This window comes from Amblyraja radiata, chromosome 8 (assembly GCF_010909765.2).
Source record: "Amblyraja radiata isolate CabotCenter1 chromosome 8, sAmbRad1.1.pri, whole genome shotgun sequence".
Lineage (NCBI taxonomy): Eukaryota > Metazoa > Chordata > Chondrichthyes > Rajiformes > Rajidae > Amblyraja > Amblyraja radiata.
This window is the reverse complement of record NC_045963.1, coordinates 5,094,686-5,120,854: the sequence shown is the minus strand read 5'-3', so window position 1 is coordinate 5,120,854 and position 26,169 is coordinate 5,094,686. Positions and strand designations below refer to the sequence as shown.

General features: G+C 46.7%; 1 protein-coding gene across 3 annotated transcripts in view; it reads left to right on the top strand.

Moving 5' to 3' along the window:
- fndc1 (fibronectin type III domain containing 1) overlaps window positions 1-26,169 on the top strand; it is a 215,133-nt gene that overhangs the window by 21,709 nt on the left and 167,255 nt on the right. For all 3 annotated transcript variants that reach the window (XM_033025078.1, XM_033025077.1, XM_033025076.1), the window contains exons 2-3: window positions 10,212-10,406; window positions 10,582-10,668. In XM_033025078.1, coding sequence (XP_032880969.1) covers window positions 10,212-10,406; window positions 10,582-10,668 — 282 coding nt within the window. The remainder of the gene's footprint in view (window positions 1-10,211; window positions 10,407-10,581; window positions 10,669-26,169) is intronic.

Genomic DNA, 26,169 nt, shown 5'->3' with positions numbered 1-26,169 from the left:
TCATGCTGTCAGTTCTTTGGTTTGGTTTACAGCGTGGGAACAGGCCCTTCGGCCCACCAAATCCGTGCCGACAAGCTCTCCTTGCACACTTACTTACTATCTATCCTACACCACACGAGGGACAATTTACAATGACACCGAGCCACTTAACCTACAAAATTGAATCTCTTTGAGCGTGGTAGGAAACCGGAGATCCCAGAGAAAACCCACGCAGGCCACGGGGAGAACATGCAAACTCTGTACAGACAGCACCCGTGGTCCGGATCGAACCTGGGTCTCTGGCGTTGTAAGGCAACAACTCTACCGCCGTGCTGCCCTAGCCCAAAGAATTCTCTCCAATAGTTCCCCTACCACTGACGTGAGGCTCACTGACTTATTATTCCGTACCTTGCTTCTTAAGCAAAGAAACAACATTGGCCAATCTAGAGTCTTCTGGGACCTCACCTGTGGCTATACAGCATGCAAGGATCTTCATCAATACTCCTGCAATCTCTCTTGCCTCTCTCTATAACCTGGGATAGATCCCATCAGGCTCTGAGGATTTATCCACCTTAATGCTCTTCAAGAGACCCAAGGCCACTTCCTTGTGAATCTCAAATTGCCCTTGCACATTAGTTTTCCCTGTATTAATCTCACTGTCCTCCATGTCCTTCTCCTTGGTGTAAACAGATGCAGAATACTTGTTCAGTACTTCACCCACATCCCCAGACTCCAGGCACAAATTATTTTCTTTATCCTTTAGCAGTCCTGTCATCTCCCTGGTCACCCTCTTGTTTTTAATGTTGGTAGAAAAAGCCTTGGGATTTTCTTTAATCCATCTCACCAAAGCCCCTTTTTGTTCCTTAAAGGGCTCAGTGTATATTACATAGAAACATAGAAAATAGGTGCAGGAGGAGGCCATTCGGCCCTTCGAGCCAGCACCGCCATTCATTGTGATCATGGCTGATCGTCCCAATCAATAACCCGTGCCTGCCTTCTCCCCATATCCCCTGACTCCGCTATCTTTAAGAGCCCTATCTAGCTCTCTCTTGAAAGTATCTGCTGGCTTCCACCGCCCTCTGAAGCTGATGCTTCCAAATCATGGAATCTCACGGAATCGTGGGGAAACGCAAGCCTCTTCATTACAAGGTAAACAATCCGACACAATACTCCAGATGTGGTCTTACCAGCGCCCTATACAACTGCAGAAGAACCTCTTTACTCCTATACTGAAATCCTCTTGTTATGAAGGCCAACATTCCATTAGCTTTCTTCACTGCCTGCTGTACCTGCACGCCAACTTTCAGTGACCGGTGTACAAGGACACCCAGGTCTTGCTGCACCTCCCCCTTGCCTAACCTAATCCCATTGAACTAAAATGTGCAACACATAACTACAGCATGACATTTGCAAATCAAAAGCATTCTATTATATCTTTGAAAATCAGTTTTGCTCCTGTTATTTGTTCGGTCAAGTCAAGTCAAGTTTATTCGTCACATACACATACGAGATGTGCAGTGAAATGAAAAGTGGCAATGCTCGCGGACTTTGTGCAAAAAGACAAACAAACAAACAACCAACAAACTACAAACAGAATGGAACAGAATCACATATTCTTTTACATATTAAATATTGTGGGCAGAAGGAAAAAGGGGAAAAAACAGCAATTTAAAATTGGTCCAGTAAAGTTAGTCCCTGGTGAGGTCGGAGTTTACAGTCCTAATGACCTCTGGGAAGAAACTCCTTCTCAACCTCTCCGTTCTCACAGCATGGCAACGGAGGTCACATCACTAGACGACTAAAGTATAAAACGACAGCAAGATGGAGTTGCATTATCACAAATGTCATGTTGTTTTCAAGGTGTATCATTTCTTTCTTGACAGAATATGATTTGGCTTCATTCTCTGTATCAACAGAACACATATTTTCATTTTTGGCTTGCAAATCAACACGTGCCATAGATTAAGGGTTATAATACGCAATTGAGATTCAGATCAGTTTGTTCGGATTAGTTTACACCAGGGCTAAATTAAACACCATGTTTGTGTGTCATGCTTAGAGTAAACAGTATATATACATTAATGATGCACATAACAATAATGATGAATATAACAATGTGGAACTCATTGCCACAGAGGGCTGTGGAGGCCAAGTCAGTGGATGTTTATAAGGGGGAGATAGCCAAATTCTTGATTAGAATGGGTGCCAAGAACGTTATGAGGTGAAGGCAGGGAACTGGGGTTAGGAGGCAGAGATCAGCCATGATTGAATGGCGGAGTGGACTCAATGGGCCGTAGGGCCTAATTCTACTCCTCTACCTTGTCAATAAAGACAATGATTTATGCAGGACAGTGCAAAGATGCAAACTGAAGCAAAAACATAATGTGCAATAAATTGAAAGTAAGAGTGCATGACATCATCTCCATGGCAGGGGTGTATATAGCATACCCAATGTTGAAAATGAAAGCTGTGCAATGAACTCTTAGAATCCCCTCTGGGTAAATATCAGTTATTCTCTTGAAACATCAGCACTCTGTGCCTGGCAGAGTGTTCCGTTTTTTAAATACATTTCATTTGAAAATGGTTAGGGGAGAGAGAACCTCGGCCAGGGATTCAGTTAAGGTTATGTGTGGGAGTCGATAGGAATGTTTGGATAGTTAAATGGGATTTGTGTAAATGGGTGCATAGAGTTATAGAAGGATACAGTGTGGAAACAGGCCCTTCGGCCCAACTTGCCCTGACAGACTAACATGTCCCAGCTAGGTAGTCCCAGCTACACCAGTCCCACCTGCCTGCGTTTGGCCCATATCCCTCCAAACCTGTCCTATCCATGTACCTGTCTAACTGTTTCTTAAAGGTTGGGATAGTCCCTGCCTCAACTACCTCCTCTGGCAGCTTGTTCCATACACCCACCACCCTTTGTTTGAAATAGTTACCCCTCAGATTCCTATTAAATCTTTTCCCCTTCACCTTGAACCTTTGTACTCTGGTTCTAATCGGGGCAAGAGACTCTGTGCATCTACCCGATCTAGTCCTCTCATGAGGTTGCTTGATGATCATGTGTGGACTCAATGGGCTTTTTCCATGCTGTATGTGTTGTTCGATTTTCTCCCATTCTCCGTCCGCACTGCGGCCTAACATCGAGGAGCTGGCGGCCTCTTGTAGGGAAATTCCAACCGCGGGAGCCTGCAGGACTTAACATCGTGGAGCTCGCGGTCCCTTGGTGAGGGACCAACTTCGGGAGCTCCAAGCCGCGGGAGTTTCGACCGCCCCGACGCGGGGGCTTCGATCACCCTGACTGCAGATGGTTCGACTACCCCGATCACGGGGGAATAAAGAGGGAAGGAGATTGGACTTTTTTGCCTTCCATCACAGTGAGGAATGTGGGGATCCACTGTGGTGGATGTTTATATTAATTTTTATGTAGTTGTGTGTCTTGTTGGGTATCCGACATCCCAACCGTATGAACATTGACTTCTCCAATTTTAGGTAACTATGAAATCCTCCACCCACCCTTGCTCCCTTTTCCTCCAACCCCATCATCTCCCTGCCCCCTTTTCTCTTTTGTCTCCCACCTTCTGTCTTTTCATCTCTGGCCTTTGTCCAACATATACATAACAAATAAAACCCTTGCCCTCTATCAACCAGCCTCCCCCCCCCCCCACCCCCAGTAATCCGTCTGACGAAGAATCCTGCCCCGAAAGGTCACGAATCCATGTTTTCTAGAGAGGCTGATTGGTCCACTGAGTTACATAGAAACATAGAAACATAGAAAATAGTTGCAGGAGGAGGCCATTCGGCCCTTCGAGCCAGCACCGCCATTCATTGCGATCATGGCTGATCGTCCCCAATCAATAACCCGTGCCTGCCTGGTTATTGATTAACTGTACGCAATACTCCAGATGTAGTCTCACCAGAGCCCTATACAACTGCAGAAGAACCTCTCTACTCTTATACTGAAATCCTCTTGTTATGAACGTCAACATTCCATTAGCTTTCTTCACTGCCTGCTGTACCTGCACGCCAACTTTCAGTGACCGGTGTACAAGGACGCCCAGGTCTCGCTGCACCTCCCCCTTGCCCAACCTAACCCCATTGAGATAATAATCTGCCCCCTTGTTACTTCATCACTTGGTGTTATTTCTTGTAAACCACCATCTGCTGTTCCTTGTTTCTGCAAACTACTCACTATGGTGGCTTACTGAGTCATATATTATGAAGCTTCAGTACTGAAACTTTATTTATCTATCTTAGAAATTTGCTGCAAGTGATGAATACAACAGCGCACACACACATCATCGAAATAAGATGTTTCTTATGGTCGCAGAGTCTGCATTTATAACATTATAAAGTCTCCAGGTTTTTCCTTTGGATACTTTTCGGGGGGATGACCATGGAGAAGAAGGCTGTAGCTGCAAGGTTTCTGACTCTGAGGCCTTGTAGAGCGCAGTGAGGTCAGATAGGGCTATGGTGCTAGAAGACTTGATAGCTTGTGGGATGGGCAGGAGATTCTGTGGCTCCAAGCTGGCGTGTTGCCAGGGTCGAGGATGTTTCAGAATGGCTGCAGAACATTCTCAAAGGGGACGGTGAGCAGCCATGAGTATACACTTTGGTAGCAATGGCGTTGGTAGGGGAAGGAATGAGGTCCTGCAGAGCGAATGTAAGGAGATGGGGATGAGATAAAAAGCAAGGCCTCGAGGGGAGTAATATTTGGGTTGCTTTAGTGGCAAGTGGTAGTGAGGCCAGAAATGGAATGATAGACCAGATGAATATGTGTCTGAGGAGCTGGGGCAGGGATTCAGGTTTTTGCACCTGAACTGGAGGGGGAGCAATATCCTGGGGGAGAGATTAGCTGGTGCCACACAGGAGAGTTTAAACTAATTTGGCAAGGTGCAGGCCACCAGAGCAGGAAGGAGACAGATGAGAAATTGCGAGTACTATAATCAAACAGAGCAAAATTAGTTGATAGGACAATGAGATCTTGGAGTACTGGTGCGTGATTACCAATAAGTGGTGGGCCGAAGGATAGTGTGGTGAACTTGGCCTCTTCATTGGGAAGGGTACCGAGTACAAACGTTGGCACATCAATACAATACAATACAATACAAATTTATTGTCATTTGAACCTCAAAAGAAGTTCAAACGAAATTTGGTTTCTGCAGTCGTACCACAAGAAAAGAACCAAGACACACAACCAACACAATTTACACAAACATCCATCACAGTGAATCTCCTCCTCACTGTGATGGAAAGCAAAGTCTTGTCTCTCCCCTGTGTTCCATTCTTCTCCCGATGTTAAAGCCCCCGGCGGGCGATGGCAAGTCCCGCGGCCGTTAAGGCCGCGCCGGGCGATGCAAAGCCCCAATCCAGGTCTCAATGTTGGAGCCCCCGGCGGGCGATGGCAAGCCCCGCGGCCGTTAAAGCCACGCCGGGCGATGCAAAGCCCCGATCCGGTTCTCCCTCAACCTCGCAACTCGGGCGGGAGAAGTTGCCATTGCGGGAGCTCCGAAAAGCGGTCTCCCAACAGGGACCCGCGAGCTCTCGATGTCACCGGCCACCGGATCTGCGGCTGGAGCCCCCGAGCTCGACAAGTCTTTGCGTTTGAGATTAGTATATTGTCACAAAAAGCTTTTGTTCCATGCTAACCAGTCAGCATTGATGAAACTGCACATTTTTTGCAAAGGTAAGTTTATTTACAGGTACTAATCATAATTAAAATAATAATCTAAGGGGTTGTCAATATAAAATAAAGAGGTTTCCAACTAAAATGTTGTTACTTTCATGTAAGTAGCACTGGAGTCTGTGGTGCTCAGTGGTCCCAGAAAGTGGCCAACGTGCCCAAGGACACCACGAGCCCCTTCTTCAGGGACTTCTGGACATATAAGCTCAAAAGCGGGGTGGGTGGGCAGGCAGGCAGTCGGCCTGGGTGCAGCCCTCAGCTGCCGGCTGCCACGACCCATGCTTGGCCAGCTTGGCCAGGCTCAGCTACAGAGTGATCAAAGATCCCTCGAACAACCCACACCCCTCCGCCCCAGGTGCCCAAAGTTCAGAAGGGTGGGGCACGTACTCCCGTGTACAGGAACTGCCACTAGGGACCCCGCTCGCTACCGGATGGTGAGACAGATTGCCAGGGAGTGTCTGGATGGCAGATGAGGGTGAGGAAGAAGAGAGCGTGCGAGAGCAGTCTGTATAAAACATTTCCCTGCACCGTGGAAGGTTATAGATGGCAATGCCGAGAGCCGGCTCAAGATCCCAGGGCTCGGATACAATGAGCAATCCCAGCCAAACGGGGTAAGCTCATTCCGAATCGCTCTCTCACGGCCACATCATCCCCTCCCTCCGAGGAGCTGAAGGTGGACAGATTCCCAACTCTCGGTACATCTTTAGTTTAGTTTGGAGACCCTTTTAAATCTCTTCCTGAACGGAGACGCGACTTTTTCCTTGTTGTGTCTCCGTTTGCTGGGGCCTAACATCGTGGAGCCTCGGAGGCCTCACCATCGCGGAGCTGGCTGGCACGGAGGCTGAGGTGGCACGGCGGCGGCGACCCGACTGCGGAGCTTCGGAGGCCTCGGCCGCAGGCTCTGTGGAAGGTAAAATCGGGAGCTTGCAGGTCCCTGGTGGGAGACCGATTTTCGGGAGCTCCCGCAACGGCAACTTCACCCGTCCCGAATCGAGGGGTTTGAATCGGCCCGGAGCAGGGCCTTCCATCGCCTGGTGCGGCTTAATCGGCCGCGGGACTTACCAACGCCCGCCGGGGGCTTTAACATCAAGAGCCTCGATCGCCTTGACGCGGGAGAATAAAGAACAGGGAAGAGATAAGACTTTTGCCTTCCATCACAGTGAGGAGGTGTTTGGAGATTCACTGTGATGGATGTTTGTGTGATACTGTACTAACTGTATGTTATGTTTATTTTATTGTTATGACTGCAGGGAACGAAATTTCGTTCAAACCTCTGTCTGTTTGAATGACAATAAAGGCTATTTGTATTTGTACAGAGAATAGCTTTTGTTGCGTGCTATCCAGTCAGTGGATAGACAATCCATGATTACAATCGATCCATTTACAGTGTATAGATACATGATAAGAGAATTATGTTTAGTGCAAGGTAAAGCCAGTAAATTCCGATCAAGGATAGTCCGAGGGTCGCCAAAGAGGTAGATAGTAGTTCAGGACTGCTCTCTGGTTGTGGCAGGATGATTCAGTTGCCTGATAACAGCTGGGAAGAAACTGTCCCTGAATCTGGAGGTAGACAAAAATGCTGGAGGAACTCGGCGGGTGAGGCAGCATCTATGGAGAGAAGGAAATAGGTGGCATTTCGGGTCATACAGAAGTTTTCACACTACTATACATTTTGCCTGATGGGAGAAGAGGGAGTGGCTAGCGTGCGACTCGTCCTTGATTACGCTGCTGGCCTTGCCGAGGCAGGGTGAGGTGTAAATGGAGTCAATGGAAGGGAGGTTGGTTTGTGTGACAATCTGGGCTGCGCCCACAATTCACTGCAATTTCTTGCGGTCTTGGATGGAGCTGTTCCCAAACCAAGCTGTGATGCATCCTGATAAAATGCTTTCTATCAAGTCAAGTCAAGTTTATTTGTCACATACACATACAAGATGTGCAGTGCAATGAAAGTGGCAATGCCTGCGGATTGTGCAAAAACTACAGAACAGAACAGACCAGAATCAGTATTTACATGTTAGAAAAAAAGCAATTTTAAAAAGACACAACGCAACAGTAACTTAGTCCCTGGTGAGATAAGTGTTTACAGTCCTGATGGCCTGTGGGAAGAAACTCTGTCTCTCTGTTTTCACAGCATGACAGCGGAGGCGTTTGCCTGACCGTAGCAGCTGGAACAGTCCGTTGCTGGGGTGGTAGGGGTCCCCCATAATGTTACTGGCTCTGGATCTGCACCTCCTGATGTATAGCTCCTGCAGGGGGTAGGGGGGGGGGTCTGTAGAAGTGCATCTGTAGAAGTTGGTGAGAGTTGTAGGGAACATGGCAAACTTCCTAAGCCTTCTAAGGAAGTAGAGACATTGGTGTGCTTTGTTGGTCGTTGCTTCAGTATGGGTGGGTTTTTACATAACATCCCAACTTTGAAATTCAATACCCTGGCCAAAGTACCAAAAGCCACCTGTATCACCCTATCTACCTATAATACCACTTTCAAGGACCAATGTATTTGTATTCGTAGATCCCTCTGCTCTATAGCATACCCAGAGCCGTGCAATTCATTGAAGGTCCTGACCTGGTTTGACTTCTCAGAATGCAACACCTCGCACTTCTCTGCATTGCACTCTGTTAACTATTCTTTAACCCACTTTCCCAGTTGCTCATGATCCTGATGACAATCTACGCTTCCTCCCACTTTCGTCTCCTAGCAAGTTACAATCACATTGCCTACTTCCATTCTCTTGACAGTAAAGTATTGCAACCAGCTCTCTACGCCATACACATGGGCTGGTTCGTCCAAGTCAATGTAGTCCATTACGTTCATCATCAAAGAAAGAGATGGAAATGTGTAAGATGGATAAAATTGGAGAAAATTGCTAAATACCTTGTCATCTCTGGGACCATCTCTTGCCATGCCTTTGTTCAGCTACATCTCCATTGTTCTAGCAATACCTGCCTACCAGGATAAAACAAGCTTGAGTTGAGCCCCTGTCCCACTTAGGAGACCTAAACAGCAACCTCTGGTGACCTTGCCCGCCACCCAAAAAAAAAAACAAGGTCGAGGTGACATGCAACCTCCTACCACCTCCCACACATATGTTGAAAACCTTCCTTGACTATGAAGAAAACCGGCTTCAACTAGACCGGCGACTAAAAAAATTATCGATTTTTAAAACGGCAACCTATTTTTAGTCGAGGCCGGTTTTAATCATGATGAAAAAATAGCTTTCGACCATTAGGGAGAGTGACCAAAACCTCCGGTGACCTCGTGGAAACCTTGGGTGGCGGGCAAGGTCACCAGAGGTTGCTGTATAGGTCTCCTAAGTGGGACAGGGGCTTTACCTTTTAATTGTACCAAGTTTAGGTGGCATTATTCAGGCCTTCACTACACCCAGAGTTGGTTTGGGCATTATTACAATCTGTCGTTGGATTTTTAACTAAACATTGTGGAATCAAATCATCTGGGTTACCTTAATCCTGCCTGATGAAGTTAATTACGTATATTAAGGTTGAAACTTAAACTTATGAGGAAGTACATCTTTGATTTGGAAATGGACACCTGTATCTTCCAGAATGCTTTGTATTTGTTGCTATCTCTCATGCTTCACCCGCCAGCTCCTCCACCGCCCGCTTGGATGCCAGTTTGCCATTGACTTGGGCCAGCAAATTGTACAATGGCATGAAGATCATAAGGAATAGGAGTAGAATTAGGCCATTCGGCCCATCAAATCTACTCTGCCATTCAATCATGGCTGATCTATCTCTCCCTCCTCACCCCATTCTCCTGCCTTCTCCCCATAACCTCTGCCGCCCGTATTAATCAAGGATAAAGTCCTGGATATCGTAATTGCCAGGAATTCTGCATGGTAATACAAGTTGCATGAGATTATTTTGATGCAAACTTTCTCAAAGGTGGGCTCTTTAGCTGCTGACCAAATACAAATTGGGGGTAGACAAAAATGCTGGAGAAACTCAGCGGGTGAGGCAGCATCTATGGAGCAAAGGGATAGGTGACGTTTCTATTCCTATTCCTTATGACCAGAGAGGAGGAGAACTTCTTCTTCAATGTAGGCATACCTTGAGGAGATTTCGCAGTGGAGTGTTTTTGTCTACCTTCGATTTTTCCAGCATCTGCAGTTCTTTCTTAAATGCAAAATCTCCTCAAGGTATGCCTTCTCCTCCTCTCTCCGAAGACAGTTTAACAGCCTCCACTCTCACTGCCCCCCCCCCCTGTGATTCCAGCTTCCCTCCGACTCTACGCTCACACAGCCCACTGTCTCCGCCTCATCCTTTCTTCTCCCCCCCCCCCCCCATCCCCACATCAGTCTGAAGAAGGGTCTCGACCCGAAACGTCACCTATTCCTTCTCTCCATTGATGCTGCCTCACCCGCTGAGTTTCTCCAGCATTTTTGTCTACCTTCGATTTTTCCAGCATTTCTTAAAAACACAAATCAGGAATCATTTATTTCTGATACAGATTTGCAACCAATCAAAATATTTTGGCAGGTTTCCACACGATTTTGTGCTTGAAAACTAACAGATATTTTTGTTCTTATCTCAACAGTTGGTTCCACCTTGAGGTTGAAGAATGTAAAGGTTCTGCCTCATGAAAAGGGACTGAAAATCCTCTGGGAGCTACCACAGGATGTATCCAAGGGACGTGTGAATTATTACAAAATTGGTTATGGCAAAACGCTGGAAAACATCAACTTCATCAAAGTGGGGAAAGATACCGATTCTTGTGTTGTGGAGGACATTAGTAAGTATGTCACTGGCATCTATGTTATGTGAATTAGAACAGCCAGCCAGATATGATTTAGAATTCCACAGATCTATCAGCTTTATTTGCATTTTAATTTAAATAATGTGGCTGTTAAGTCTGACTTAACTTCCAGAAGTTGGGATAATTCACTGATGTAAGACATGTGTTCCAGAGCCAGGGGAATTGCATTTTCTGATGGTGACGGCAGAGGGCCAAGTCAGACAGAGGCAGCCAATGTCCCAAGACCGGAGTGCCACTGGTAAGTTGAGAAATCTGCTCATCCATTAATTGTAGAAAACAGGAATAAGCAAATAATCACACGTTTACCAGACAACGCTTACCAGACTTGTCAAGAGCTATTTTAATAGAACCACTCTGATTCATCCAGTCTTTGTTTTTATATAGTTAAATCATCTCCAGTTAACTGATTCTGCAGAAATTGGAGCGATTGAAGTAATTCTAAAGGGCCTGTCCCACTTTCACGACCTAATTCACGACCTCTGCCGAGTTTGCACTTGACTCATACTCGCAACATGGTCGTCACAAGGTCGTAGGTAGGTCGTAGCAGGCCGTGATGCTAGTCGTAGGTACTCGTAGGTACTCGCAAAATCAGTACCCCATTCCTGCTTTTTCCCCATATCTCTTGATTCCTTTAGCACTAAAAGCTAAATCTCTCAAAATCTAACTGAAAACATCCAGTGAATTGGCCTCCACTGCCTTCTGTGGCAGAGAATTCCACAGATTCACAACTCTCTGGGTGAAAAGGTTTTTCCTCATCTCAGTGCTAAATGTCCTACCCCTTATTCTTAAACTTCTGAACGTGTTAGCTTGTGGAGTATTTGAAGTACAGTAAGCCCTTGTTTTAGTGGACCCCGTATGGCGGACGGACCTGTCGATACCACCCTGGCTCCTGCCTTTCTCTCTGGCCGCTTACACTCCCGGCTTTCGACACCACTCCCGACTTGCACGGTGCATCGGGGAGCCCCTCTGAACCCATCGCATGGTCCAGTAGACCTGGCGGTTGTGGCGGCTCGCGTTGTAGCTTCTGGTGACAACACTGTCTACAGGCCGCACCCACCAACAGGAATCTGTCTCCATGGAGCTCCCTCGCCTCTTACCAGCTGCCGCTTCTTGCTGTCAGCAGTGGCTTTGCCTGCTATCCGCTTGACTGTCACTGCTGCCTCCTCTGTCCACTCGGCCTCTGTCCCCCCCCCCCCCCCCACCCAATCCCATCACCGCCTCCTCCGGAGTGGCTGACATTCTCCACCTTGGAAGTGGCAGCAGGTGAGAGGGGAGGGAGCCCCATGGTGAACGAGTGCTTCCTGTCCCAGGCAGTGCTGTCACCAGTGGCTACAACAACAGCTGCGTGAATGGTGAAGAAGGGCTCGCTGGTGCAGACCCGCAGCATCGGCGCCTAGATTTAAGGTGAACCAACACAAAGTTCTGGAGTAACTCAAGCAAGTTGGGCTGAAGGGCCTGTTTCCACACTGTATCACTCTAACTTGGCCGACTGAATCAGTCTGAAGAAGGGTCCCAATATCACCTATCCATGTTCTCCAGCGATGGTGCCTGACCAGCTGAGTTCCTCCAGCACTTTGTGTCCTTTCGTATATTAATTATCATCTGCAGTTCTCTGTTTCAACTACAAACGACAATAAGAACGTATTTGGTTGTAACAGACAGTCGGCAATAACGCAGACCATTCTCCCCCCCTATGGTCTGTTATAACGAGGGTTCAGAAATCTTACCGGGTCATTGTCAGAAATCTAACACGCCCCATAAATCGCATTCTACACCAATTTGTATTTCTGCATGCATGACAGACTTTGAACCAAGGAATTATACTTCAATTATGCAGACAAAATGTATCACAATGAAATGTTGCAAATTACAGGGCAACAATTGTTTTTTTTCATACAATGGATGAATGAAGAATGGTGGCAAAAATTGTATGTGCTTTTTCCATAGTTTTGGATTGATTCATGTAAGATTGGTTCAAATGAGCTGAGTGATGGCAACTCTGACAAAAACAATTAGTTCTATTTTGTCACTACAGTTCTGTTTCTGATTACATTATTTTGACTGGCCTCAGTCCGAATACTTATTACCTCTGGACTTGACAGTTCCGATGTTTTCCTGGCTGGCTCCCATTTATCGACATTCCAGAAATGTGAATTCATTTGAAAGTTTGCTCTTTTTATCCTTATTTGAAACTAGGCAGGTTTGCTCGTGCTACCCTGGTGGGTTTAAACTAGATTGGCAAGGGGGTGGTATGTAATGCAGGGCTGAGTCAGGTGGGTCACATGGATTGGACAGGTTTGCAGTTTAATGTGGATGCAGTTTAATGTGGATAAATGTGAGGTTATCCACTTTGGTGGCAAAAACAGGAAGGCAGATTATTATCTGAATGCTGTCAAGTTGGGAAAAGGGGGAGTATAAAGAGATCTAGGGGTCCTTGTACATCAGTCACTGAAAGTAAACATGCTGGTACAGCGAGCAGTGAAGAAAGCTAATGGCATGTTGGCCTTCATAACACGAGGAATTGAGTATAGGAGCAAAGAGGTCCTTCTGCAATTGTACAGGGCCCTAGTGAGACCCACACCTGGAGTATTGTGTGCAGTTTTGGTCTGCAAGTTTGAGGAAGGACATTCTTGCTATTGAGGGAGTGCAGCGAACGTTCACGAGGTTAATTCCTGGGATGGCGGGATTGTCATATGTTGATAGAATGGAGCGACTGGGCTTGTATACTCTGGAATTTAGAAGGCTGAGAGGGGATCATTGAAACATATAAGATTATTAAGGGATTGGACACACTAGTGGCAGGAAAAACGTTCCCGATGTTGGGGGAGTCCAGAACCAGGGGCCACCGATTAAGTATAATGGGTAAGCCATTTAGAACGGAGATGAGGAAAAACTTTTTCACACAGAGAGTTGTGAATCTGTGGAATTCTCTGCCTCAGAAGGCAGTGGAGGCCAATTCCCTGGATGCTTTCAAGAGAGAGTTAGATAGAGCTTCTTAAAGATAGCAGAGTCAGGGGATATGGTGAGAAGGCAGGAACGAGTTACTGATTATGGATGATCAGCCATGATCACATTGAATGGCGGTACTGGCTCGAAGGGCCGAATGGCCTACTCCTGCACCTATTGTATATTGTCTATTGTCTATAGGAGGGATGTGGACCAAACGCGGGCAGGTAGGACTTGTGTAGATGGGACAAGTTGGCTGGTGTAGGCAAGTTGGGCCGAAGGGCCTGCTTCCACACTGTGACGCTATGACTCTATGGGAGGCTGGAAGTTGGTATGGAAGGTAACGAAGGAAAATTCAGTAGACAGGATAAGCAGGAGCAAGGCAGGGAACAAGGTTTAATTGCTGGGTTTAATTGCATGTATTTTAATGCAAGAGGGCCTGAGAAGTAAGGAGGGTGAACTCGGGACGTGGTTTAGGTAGGGATGTCGGGATGACGTAGTCGTCATGGAAACCTGGCTAAGAGAGGGAAAGGGCTGGCTGCTTATTGTTCCAGTGTACAGGTACGGGAGGGGAGAGGGAGGTGGGGGGGTAAAAGAGGAGGTAGTGTTGCTTTATTGATTATAGCCCCTGTCCCACTGTACGAGGTAATTCAAGAGTTGTCCCGCATTTTCCTCTGATTCGAACTCGGAGAATGTCCGTAGCGGGTCCGTAGGAGTTCGTGGATGTCCCGTAGCGGCTTGTAATGTTAACGGTAGGTACTCGGGAAATCCGGTAAACTCGGGACGTTTTCTCAACCCCGGTAAAAAATGTCCACGAGTAAAGAAAATACTCGTGATGAAAAAAATGGTTACTTTTTACTCGTACGAACCGCTACGAGACATCCACAAACTCCTACGGACCCGCTACGGACATTCTCCGAGTTCGAATCGGGGGAAAACGCGGGAGAACCCGTGAATTACCTCGTACAGTGGGACAGGGGCTAAAGGCGAACACCACAGAAGTATTCTGAGATGACATTACTGATGGGTCACCCAGTGAGTCTATATGTGTGAAGCTGAGAAATAAAAAGGAGATGATCACCTGGGAATGTACCATAGGACTCTAAATAGTCCATGGACATTTTTAGCTTTGGAGAAATAGTGTGGAAACAGGCCTTCAGTCTATCGAGCCCATGCCAGCCATCAACCATCCATACACTAGTTTGCATCCTACACACTAGGGGCAAGTTACTGAAGTCGATTAACCTACAAACGTGTGCATCTTTGGAATGTAGGAGGAACCGGAGCATCCGGACAAAATCCACGTGGTTACAGGGAGATTGTACAAACTGCAAACTGCAAACCTGTAGTCAGGATTGAACTCAGTTATCTGGCACAGTGTATCAGCAGCTCTATAGTGCCACCTGTAATTAGAAGCACAAATTTTCAGGCAGTTGCAAGACAAATAGGGTTGTCATTGTAGAGGTTTATCACTTTCCTAATATAGACTGGGACTGTCATTGTGCCAAGGGCTTAGATGGGGTGGAATTTATATGTGTTCAGGAAAGTTTCCTCGGGCAATAGGCAGGGGGACCTACATGGGAGAGAGCAAAGCTTGATCTACTCGTAGGAAATAGGGAAGGGCAAGTGACAAATGTCTGTTGGTGAGCCTATTGAGACCAGCGATCGCTGTTGTATTAGCTTTAAAATCGTTATGGATAAAGACTGGGTGGGCCCACAAGTTAAAATTCTGAGTTGGGGCAAAGCTAACTTCAATGGTATTAGACAGGAATGTGCTTAAGTTGATTGGAGTAGGTTGTTTGCAGGCAAATAACTGTATAGACAGCCAGAGACAATGCAAATGTTATAGAAAAACAAAGTGCAAGTGCCCTAACGAGGTTGATTCGGAGATCGGGAATTTATCCTTAGCCTATGAGAGGTCAATAGACAATAGGTGCAGGAGTAGGCCATTTGGCCCTTTGAGCCAGCACCGCCATTCAATATGATCATGGCTGATCATCCACAATCAGTACCCCTTTCTTGCCTTCTCCCCATATCCCCCGACTCCACTATCTTTAAGAGCTCCATCTAACTCTCTCTTGAAAGTATCCAGAGAACTGGCCTCTTCTGCCTTCTGAGGAAGAGAATTCCACAGACTCACAACTCTCTGTGTGAAAAAGTATTTCCTCATCTCCGTTCTAAATGGCTTACCCCTTATTCATAAACTGTGGCCCCTGGTTCTGGACTCCCCCAACATCGGGAACATGTTTCCTGCATCTAGCGTGTCCAAACCCTTAATAATCTTATGTTTCAATAATATCCCCCCCTCATCCTTCAAAATTCCAGAGTATACAAGCTCAGCCACTCCATTCTATCAACATATGACAGTGCCGCCATCCCGGGAATTAACCTTGTGAACCTACGCTGCACTCCCTCAATAGCAAGAATGTCCTTCCTCAAATTAGGGGACCAAAACTGCACACAATACTCCAGGTGTGATCTCACTAGGGTTCTGTACAACTGCAGAAGGACCTCTTTGCTCCAATACTCAACTCCTCTTGTTATGAAGGCCAACTTGCCATTTGCTTTCTTCACTGCCTGCTGTACCTGCATGCTTACTTGACTCCATTCAAGAGTCTGATAAAAGTGGGGAAGAAACTGCATTTGATTCTGAAGGTATGCGCATTCAAGGTTTTTGCATCTTCTGCCTGATGGAAGAGGGGAGTGTGAATGCCCCTTGGTTATGTTGGCTGCTTCCGACTGAGTGAAGTGTAGATGGAGTCGGTTGAGGTGTGGTGGGATGGGGCTGGGGAGGCTGGTTTGGATGGTGGATTGGACTGGTTCACAACACTTGCGTTCTTGGTTAGGGCAGTTGCTATACCAAGCTGTGATGCATCTCGATAGGATGCTTTCTGTGGTGCATTTGTAGAAATTGGCAAGAGTCTTTGGTGACTTGAAAATGCTGAGTTTTCTGATGAAGTAGAGGAATTAGTGGCCAAAGCATCAATTGATGGTGATATTTACACCTATGAACCATCTCCACTTCAGCATAATTGCCACAGTGTGAAGTTCTCGGTACTCAAAATGGCCTGTCCCACGGGCGACCTAATCCGCGAGTTCTGGCGAGTTTGCCCTCGACTCATACTCGCAGCATGGTCGACACGATGTCGTAGGAGGTCTTTGTAACTCTCCTTCATGCTCAAGAGTGGTCTCCGCGTATTCAAGGCCTCAGCTAAGTCGCGGCGTTTTGTTCAATATGTTAAAAAATGCCCGCGGGTAAAAAAAGGTCGCCATGGAAAAAATCGATAATTTTTTTACTCGTAGGTTTAGTCGTAGTAGGTCGGCATGTTAGTCGTAGGTAATCGAGGATAGTCGAAGGTAGTCGAAGATAGTCTTCAACAGTCGAAGGGAGGTTGAAGGAGATCGAAGGAGGTCGTCTTCACTCTCCAATTCGGTGTCCAATTTTCCTGAAGTTAGTCGTAGCTAGTCGAAGCTAGTCTTCAACATAGTCGAAGGAGGTTGAAGGAGGTCTTCAACATGTCATTTTTTCAAACTCTTCTAAACTCGCCAATTAGGTCGTCCAAGTGGGACAGCCCCTTTAAGCAGCTACAAATAGCTGTTTCATCATCTCCCTGAGTGCTATGTTTCATTGTCTTGCCTCAGAGACCATCACTTGATAAAATGAAGTATGTGATAATTATACCATAAGCATCAAAGAGTGACGTTAGATTTCCAGCACTATCCTTGTTAACCTGTTCAGTGCCATCTCCGAGTATACTCGGGTAATGTCCAATCGTGAAAAATAAAACTTGGCAGTGAACATGTTAATGGCATGATCGTTCAATGAAGAAAGCATTTTGTCCCATGATTTCCTGATGAGAATCTTGGCTAATTTGATGTTTCACAAGAATCTGTCTGTTTCCACTCTTTGCAGCTGTTATGGTAAAGCCGCAGCTTGGACTGGCTTCCTGCAGGTGCAGAACAGTTAAAGTTGCCCTTAGCACATGGAACGAATGGTGTACTTTATGCCAGATGTGGGATATGGCTGTTATCAGTTAATTTGTATTCACTGGCACTTGTAAATTAATTCTGTTTATAGCTCAGAATTAAGTCAGTTGTCAGAGACTAAGAAATATATCTGATGACAGAATCTTACTCCCCTTCCCCACCCCCCTTTTGCATTTCTGATGCACAGATTTAGTTTGAATTACACCTATTTGTTTTTGAAAATGATAACAGCTCTATTGAGAAAGAGGAACCAAGAGAGACAAGGTAATAGTTGCGTCCACAACTGAATGAAAGCTTTCTTTTCCTGTGCCTGCTCAATTGCAACCTTGCTTGTTCGTAGCTTCTTAAAATGTATAACATGATATTCACACAAAATAACTCCATTCATTCTTTACCTGGGACATGCAGTTTGTTAAACTTTTCGACATTAGTCTTGATGTCAATGATTCTAAGCTACATTAGGGAGTATAGAAGTTGGGAGGTCACGTTGCAATTGTATAAGACGTTGGTGAAGCCGCATTTAGAGTATTGTGTTCAATTCTGGGCACCATATTATAGGAAAGACCACCTGTAATAGCCGCCTCGTCAGCAGTCTGTCTTGTCCCTTCTCTGTTTTTTTATTTTGAGTATGTCTTGAACGTTTGTTTTAATGTCTCTTGGTATGTTTTATGTGGGGGGGAATCGGGGCAAACCTTTTCCAGTCACATACCTCAACGGAGATGCGATTTTTCTCCGTGTCACATCTCTGCCACCCCTTTGCGGCCTACAACGTGGAGTGGTGCGGCCTTTCCTGGAGACCAGCCCGGAGCTTCAAGCCGCGGTGCGGACTTACCATTGCAGTGCCTGGGATCCTTTGCCGAGGATGGTTGGTGTTGGAGCTCCGACCGCGAGGCCTGTGGACTTTAACACCATGAAGCAGCGGTCTCCGGTAAGAAGAGGCCGACTCGGGAACTCCACGCCGCAGAGTGTTCCAATCCATCCCGACGCCGGAGTTTCAATTATCCCGACGAGAGAGCTTGAACAGCGGACTGTCAGCAACAGCCCCGTTCAAAGGCCCCGACCACGGGTGAACAAAGGAGGAAGATGAGTGAACTTTACTGCCTTCCATCACAGTGAGGAATGTGGATTCCACTGTGGTGGATGTTTATGTTAAACTTTATGTGCTGTGTGTATTTTTGCTTTTTACTTAGTATGGTAACTCAAATTTAGTTGGTACATGTATGGTAACTGTGCTTTAGTTGGTACATGTGACAATTAAATTGAATCTTGAATCTTGTCAAGCTGGAAAGAGTACAGAGAAGATTTACGAGGATGTTGCCAGGGCTAGAGGGTGTGAGCTATAGGGGGAGGTTCAGTAGGCTGGGACTCCTTGGAGCGCAGGAGGGTGGGTGGTGATCTTCTAGAGGTTTATAAAAATTATGAGAGGAATAGATCGGGTAGATGCACAGTCTCTTGCCCAACATAGGTGAATAGAGGACCAGAGGATGTAGGTTTAAGGTGAAGGGGAAAAGATTTAATAGGAATCTGATGGGTAACTTTTTCACACAAATGGTGGTGGGTGTATGGAACAAGCTGCCAGAGGAGACCCCATTCAAGGACCCAAGCAGTCGTTCCAGGTGCGACAGAGGTTCAACTGCACCTCCTCCAACCTCATCTATTGCATCCGCTGCCCTAGATGTCAGCTGATCTATATCGGTGAGACCAAGCGCAGGCTTGGCGATCGTTTCGCCGAACACCTCCGCTCGGTCCACAATAACCAACCTGACCTCCCGGTGGCTCAGCACTGCAACTCCCCCTCCCATTCCGTATCCGACCTCTCTGTCCTGGGTCTCCTCCATGGCCAGAGAGAGCAACACCGTAAATTGGAGGAACAGCACCTCATATTCCGCTTGGGTAGTCTGCATCCAGGCGGCATGAACATTGAATTCTCACAATTCAGTTAACCCTTACTGTCTCCTCTGCTTCCCACGTCTACCTCAGCCCTCGGGCTCCTCCTCCTCCTTTTTCCTTTCTTCTCTCCGCCTCCCCCTACTTCCCTATCAGTCTGAAGAAGGGTTTCGCCTCGAAACGTTGCCTATCTCCTTTGCTCCATAGATGCTGCTGCACCCGCTGAGATTCTCCAGCATTTTTGTGTATCTTCGATTTTCCAGCATCTGCAGTTCCTTCTTTAACAAGCTGCCAGAGGAGGTAGTTGAGGCAGGGACTATTCCAACGTTTAAGAAACAGTTAGACAGGTACATGGATAGGACAGGTTTGGAGGGATATGGACCAAACACAGGCAGGTGAGACTAGTGTAGCTAGGATATGTTGGCTGATGTGGACAGGTTGGACTGAAGGGCCTGTTTCCACGCTGTATGACTAGGAATATTGCCTGCCAAAGATACTTACATTCACCATAACCTAATAAATGTTGAGGTACATTGCGAAATATTACACTAGTCTCAAATGAATACAGACCTCAATAATTGACATTATTTCTGGCATTGAAAAATAATCTCATTGAATCATCCCAGGCACGAAGCCCAATTTCCCCCAAGATGCTTCACATGGAAAGGAGAAGAGTTTTCAATCCTGTCATTACCTTTCATTTATTTCATGAGCACAATTTCTTTCCCACAAGATCTGCTGTTGCCAATCCAGGGCAATGTAAGAACAAGTTCCTGTCCTGGAGCATGAGGTGCTGGAACCACATTGAACCACAAAACCCCTTGGATTTTATTTTGTAAACCCACGAGTGTGCCTCCAGTTGAAATAAAAGGAATTGCCTTTCTCTGGAGAGTTTTCAGTGTCCTTGAAGTCAGAGAAATTCTTGAAGTTGGTGGGAACTTAATTATAGGCAGGCTAACTCAAATGTGGGTGTTTTAACTAGCCACAGTAGTTTCGAACAGTTTGGGAATACTTGGAGGTCAGACAAGGTTCTGGCATGTAAGTTGAGTTGCTGTTCTCCACTGAGGTTCCCATCTCAGGAATATTTAGTTTAGAAAGGAATTTAGCAAACTCTTTGGAAAGAAGGAAAAATTATTGGTTTGTACTGCTGGTCTTTTTCTTCCCACTACCTTTATTCCGTGGGCAGTGGGCAGGTGCTATAGACCTGCACGGGAAGGTAGACGCTCCCGCCCCCACCAGTCTCGGGCAGATGGGGCTCGTCAGCCTGGGAAGGCAGTCCATCTAGGAGAGGGAAAACTCTGATTTAAAACCTCCACTGCCTTGTGGCCGTATCCAGTCATGGAAAAGGCTCCAGGTGTAAACCTCAAGTCTACAACCTCGCTCTGGCAGCTCCTGCGACGGCGCTGGTGCCAAACTGTAACGGCCCTGCTGTTCCTTTGGATCGATCAGTGACGTGGAGAGGGGGGACGTGCTGCATGGGCAACTGCCTGTCCTCCATATGACATCGATCGCCCAGGCTTGCATCCGACCAGGATGCATCACCCATGGTCCCTCATGACCGAGGTGGGCCTACTACCCTTATTCCATGTGAAGTCCAGCATGAGAGGTGTTATGAATGCAACCAGAAGTGGATTATCAGGGAATCTCTGAAAACCCCAAATGTTTCTTCATGGGACACCACACAAATTGAACCTTGATGTTGTAAAGAGAAAATGATGAAGAAATTCCTTGTAAAAGCAGTCGCAACGTGATGCATATCCACAGCTGGCACTGCAACACTGGTGGTTTATTTGTATGGCTACATAACACACATTTTTTATGAGGAATAATGTTAAACGTTAGGCATGGATCATTGCCACTGCCAACATAAGAGGCAGGAATTACAAATTACAAAGTTGCAGTTTGCAGAAAGAGCAAATTATTTAATGTGTTCAAACAATGATCTGGTATGTTTCGCTCAATTGTGAATAAAATAAATATTATCCAGGGGAACTGATCCAGAACTGCAAGTTTTTACAGTTCCAGACATGTGGAGACACTAATAATGCCCCTGTCCCACTTAGGAAACCTGAACGGAAACCTCTGGAGACTTTGTGCCCCCACCCAAGGTTTCCGTGCGGTTCCCGGAGGTTGCAGGTGGTTGCCGGAGGTTGCAGGTAGTGGAAGCAGGTAGGGAGACTGACAAAAAACTCCGGGAACCGCACGGAAACCTTGGGAGGGGCGCAAAGTCTCCAGAGGTTTCCGTTCAGGTTTCCTAAGTGGGACAGGGGCGTTAGTTGTACAGCAGAAAAACAGGCCGTTTGGTCCATCAGGTTAATGCTGACCTTTTTTAACCTATCTGCATTCATTCAGTTTGCCCACTTTAAGTCCTATCATGGCTTGTCTATTCAAATAGACAAAAATAACACAGTGCTTGAGTAACTCGGCAAGCTGTAATTTTGGTATTTAATGAAAAGAATGAGGCATGATTCAGGACCACTTTTGCTATTCAATACCGACTTTATGGTTTATTTACTGTTAAAGTCATAAAAACCTCTGCATCTGTAACTTTTTCATTGCTATCTCCAGCTCAACCTTCAGCTAATGTATTTCGGACCTGCCAGACTCAACTATTGCATGCTGTCCTGGCTGGCCTTCCATCATCACCTCGAGTTGATCCAAAACTTTGCTGCTGAAATCCTAGCTTCCACGAATCCCACTCACTCAACCGGCCTCAGTTTCCACTGGTTCCCAGTGTTGCAGAGGCTGTGTGTAAAAAAAAAGCCTTGTTTTAAAATTATATCACAACCTTGCTTCACCACGTCTCTGTATATTCCCTCAGCCTGACAACGCTATAATCTCTGCTCTCCTCCAGCTAAGGCTGCCTGGACATCTTTGATTGTGTGTTCATCATGGCAACTCCATCTTGAGCTGTTATGGACCTCAGTTCTGCGATTAGCTCCATAAACATCTATTTTTCTGTACTCCTTAAGGTTACTTGGTAAAATTCCTTCAAACATAGTCTATGTTCATTTGCCTCATGTTAATATTTCTCCAGTTAAACTTCTTTGGACTATATAAGTGCAAGCCTGTCCCTATACCTCCTCCCTCGCCTCTATCCAGGGACCCAAAGAGTCCATCCAGGTGAGACAGGGGTGCACAAAGACTTCCTATAACCCCATCCTGATGTTGGCTCCTGTACCTTGGCTCGATAAAGCCTAGACTCGACAACCGTTTCACTGGACACTTGCGTTCGGCCGGCCAAGACCAACAGGATATCCTGGTTGCTAATCATTTTAACTCTCCTTCCCATTCCCATACTGACCTTTCTGTCCTGGGCCTCCTCCATTGCCAAAGTGAGGCCACACGCACATTGGAGGAACAGAACCTCTTATTTCACTTGGGTGGCTTAGTTATAACCCTGGGGTATGAATGTTGCATTCACTAGTTTTAGGAAACTTTCACAAACACTTTCCCCCCCCCCCCCACTTTTTCCCCCTTCCTCTGCTAAAAGTGCATTAACCAGTTCCACAGTTCACAACAGAGGTTCACACAGATCGGGTAGATGCACAGAGTTTTTTACCCAGAGTAGGGGAATCGAGGACCCGAGGACATAGGTTTAAGGTGAAGGGGAAAAGATTTCATAGGAATCCGAGGGGTAACTTTTTCACGGTGGGTGTATGGAACAAGCTGCCGGAGGAGGTAGTTGAGGCTGGGACTATCCCTTTGTTTAAGAAACGGTTGGACGGGTACATGGATAGGACAGGTCTGGAGGGTTATGGACCAAGCGCAGGCAAGTGGGACTAGTGTACTTGGGACATTGCTGGCCAGTGTGGGCGAGTTGGGCCGAAGGGCCTGTTTCCACACTGTATCACTCTATGACTATGACTCTGTTGGGATCACACCACCAGTCGGCGTATCAGGGAACCTCCTTGCTGAGGTCTTCTGGTGCTGACCTGGATTTGTCCTGTTTTTTTTCATGCTTTCAGTTCCTCCCCCCCCCCCCCCACTCCCTTGCAATCAAGGTCCCGAAGAAGGGTCCCGACCCGAAATGTGACCTATCCATTTTCTCCAGAGATGCCCCCAGACCCGCTGAGTTACACCAGCATTTTGTGTCTATCTTTGGTATAAACCGGCATCTGCGGTGCCATTTGATATTGCTGTGTTGATTGCTTGTGCCCAATTGAAGAGTGAGTTTCCAATCATAACACAGTCTTAACAAAGAACACATGAGGCTGGAAAAGATGTAAAGTTCTTTCAGATAGAACTTGAATTCACACTTGTCTTTGATCCAGGGTTGTGGTACTGGAGGAAACTCAATGTGTGAGCAATCATCCATTGGCTCTGGTCATCCCATTCAGGATGTGGTTTGTGTAAATGCTTGCACAGTAACAACAGCACTTACAGCGCCGGAGACCCGGGTTCGATCCCGACTACGGGTGCTGTCTGTACGGAGTTTGTACATTCTCCCCGTGACCGCGTGGGTTTTCTCCGAGATCTTCGGTTTCCTCCCACACTCCAAAGACGTACAGGTTTGTAGGTTAATTGGATTGGTATAATTGTAAATTGTCCCTAGTATGTGTAGGATAGTGTTAGTGTGCGGGGATCGCTGGTTGGCCGAAGGGCATGTTTCCCCGGTGTTTCTCTAAACTAATCTACTGTTTAGTCTAGAGATACAGCATGGAAACAGGCCCTTCGACCCACCCGTTCTGCGCCAACCAGCGATCCCCACACATGAACACTATCCTACACACACTAGGGACAAGTTACTATTAAACTAAGCCTATTAACCTACAAACCTGGATGTCTTTCAAATGTGGGAGGAAACTGGAAATCCCAGAGAAAACACACGCAGGTATGATTACAATCAGGCCACAGTATAAAGGGGACAACATTTAGTGCAAGATAATGTCCAATTAAAGTTCAAGTTAACATTATTGCCACATGCACCAATTAAGGTACAGTGGAATTTGACACCTTGCAGCCATACAAACAAAATAACCCAATACACAATAGAATATAACATGAACATCCACCACAGTGGAATCAACATTCTTCACTGTGGTGGAAGTATATAACGCTCAGTCAGTCCTCCTCTTTTGTTCATCCGTGATCGGGGCCATGAACCCTCCGCAGTCGCCGTTACGGATGGCCCAATGTACAGGCCCTCTCGTCGGGATGCTCGGAACCCCGACGTCGGGACGGACGGACACTCCATGGCTGGGAGTTCTCGAATCGGTCACTTCCTACCGGAGACCGGGGCTTCACGATGTTATAGGCCGCAAGCCGGTGGTCGGAGCACTTCTTCTGACGACCGGCAGCAAAGGCTCATCCGTTCCGCGATGGAAAGTCCACGCCGCACCCGCGGCTAGAAGCTCCGCAGAACGGGGCTTCAGGATGTCGTAGTCCGCGGGCCAGCGATCGGAGCACTTCTTCTAGCGACCCCCGGCGAGGGATCGCCCTGCTCTGCGATTGAAAGTCTGCTGAAGCTCTGGGCCCGACTCCGGAAGAGGCCGCACCAATCCAAGCTGTTAGGCCGCGAGGGAAGGCGAAATGCAACTAGGAGAAAAGTCGCATTCCACCGAGGTAAGTGACTAAAAAACAGTTTCCCCCAATTCCTGCCCCCACCCCCCCACATTAAAACACACATACTAAAAACAAATAAAAAAGTGGAAAGGACGAACAGCTGCAGGCGAAGCTGCCAGCTCGCAGCGCCACCCGTCGGTCTGTTCAAGATAGTTCAAAGGTCTTCAACGTGGTAGACGGGAGGTCTTGACTGCACTTTAGCTGATCAGAAGATGCCTCAGTTGCCTGATAACAGGTGGGAAGACACTGCCTCTGAATCTGGAGGGATGTGTTTTTAAAACTTCTGTACCTCTTGCTTGATGGGAGAGGGGAGAAGAGGGTGAGAGAGGCCCTTGATTATACTGGTGGGCTTGCTGAGGTATAAATGGAGTCAATGGAAGGTAGTTTGTGTAGGAAGGAACTGCAGATGCTGGTAAAATGAAGATATCAATGGAGGGAGGATAGTTTGCATGATGGTCTGGGCTACATCCACAACTCTCTGCAGTTTCTTGCAGACTTGGATGGAGCTGCATCCTGATCAAATACTTTCTAACGCACATCTGTCGAAGTTGCCGTGAGTTGTTAGGGATATGCAGAACTTCCTAAGCCTTCTAAGGAAGAAGAGGCGTTGGTGTGCTTTCTTGGGCATAGCTTCGATGTGGCTGGTCCAGGACAAATTGTTGGTGATATTCATTCCAAAGAATTTGAAACATTTGACCATCTCTACTTTGTTGCAATCAATGATACGGGTGTGTGTGTGTGTGTGCGCCCCTTCGTTTCCTGAGGTCAATCACAATCTATGTTGCCTTGCTGACATGGAGGGAGTGGTTGTTGTCTTGTCTTGACACCAGGTTACGGGGTTTCATCTTATTTGATATCCGGCCCACTGCAGTGGTGTCATCTGCGGACTTGTACGTTAAAATGCATCTGATTCACGGTGACTTGGATGTATGGATTTACAACAAGCTTATTCAAAGAAGACAGAGGAGGGTTGTGGTGGAAGAAAGATGTTCTGGCTGGAGTTCTGTGACCAGTAGAGGTGTGGACCAGTTGGGTCGGTATTTGACTGCTTCAGTCATGAGGGTGAGAAGGGCAAGAGTGGGGGGCTGAGAGAGAACTCATCCATGTACTTGGACCGGTAGTTTATGTTTGGACTGGTAAACTTGTTGATCTTAACAATTGGGGGCAGGGGAAAGTTTGGTCAGTTTCTAAGCTGGATGCAAACTTATCGTTGTGGGTGATTTCAGTGGGTTAGAAAGATGCACTCCCTTGAAAGATGTGATGGGGAATATGCAAGTTGGGAAAAACATCAACAAAGTTGCTCCCTTGACAAAATTATTTGGGCCTTAATCTTGTCACAACCAGCACCCACATA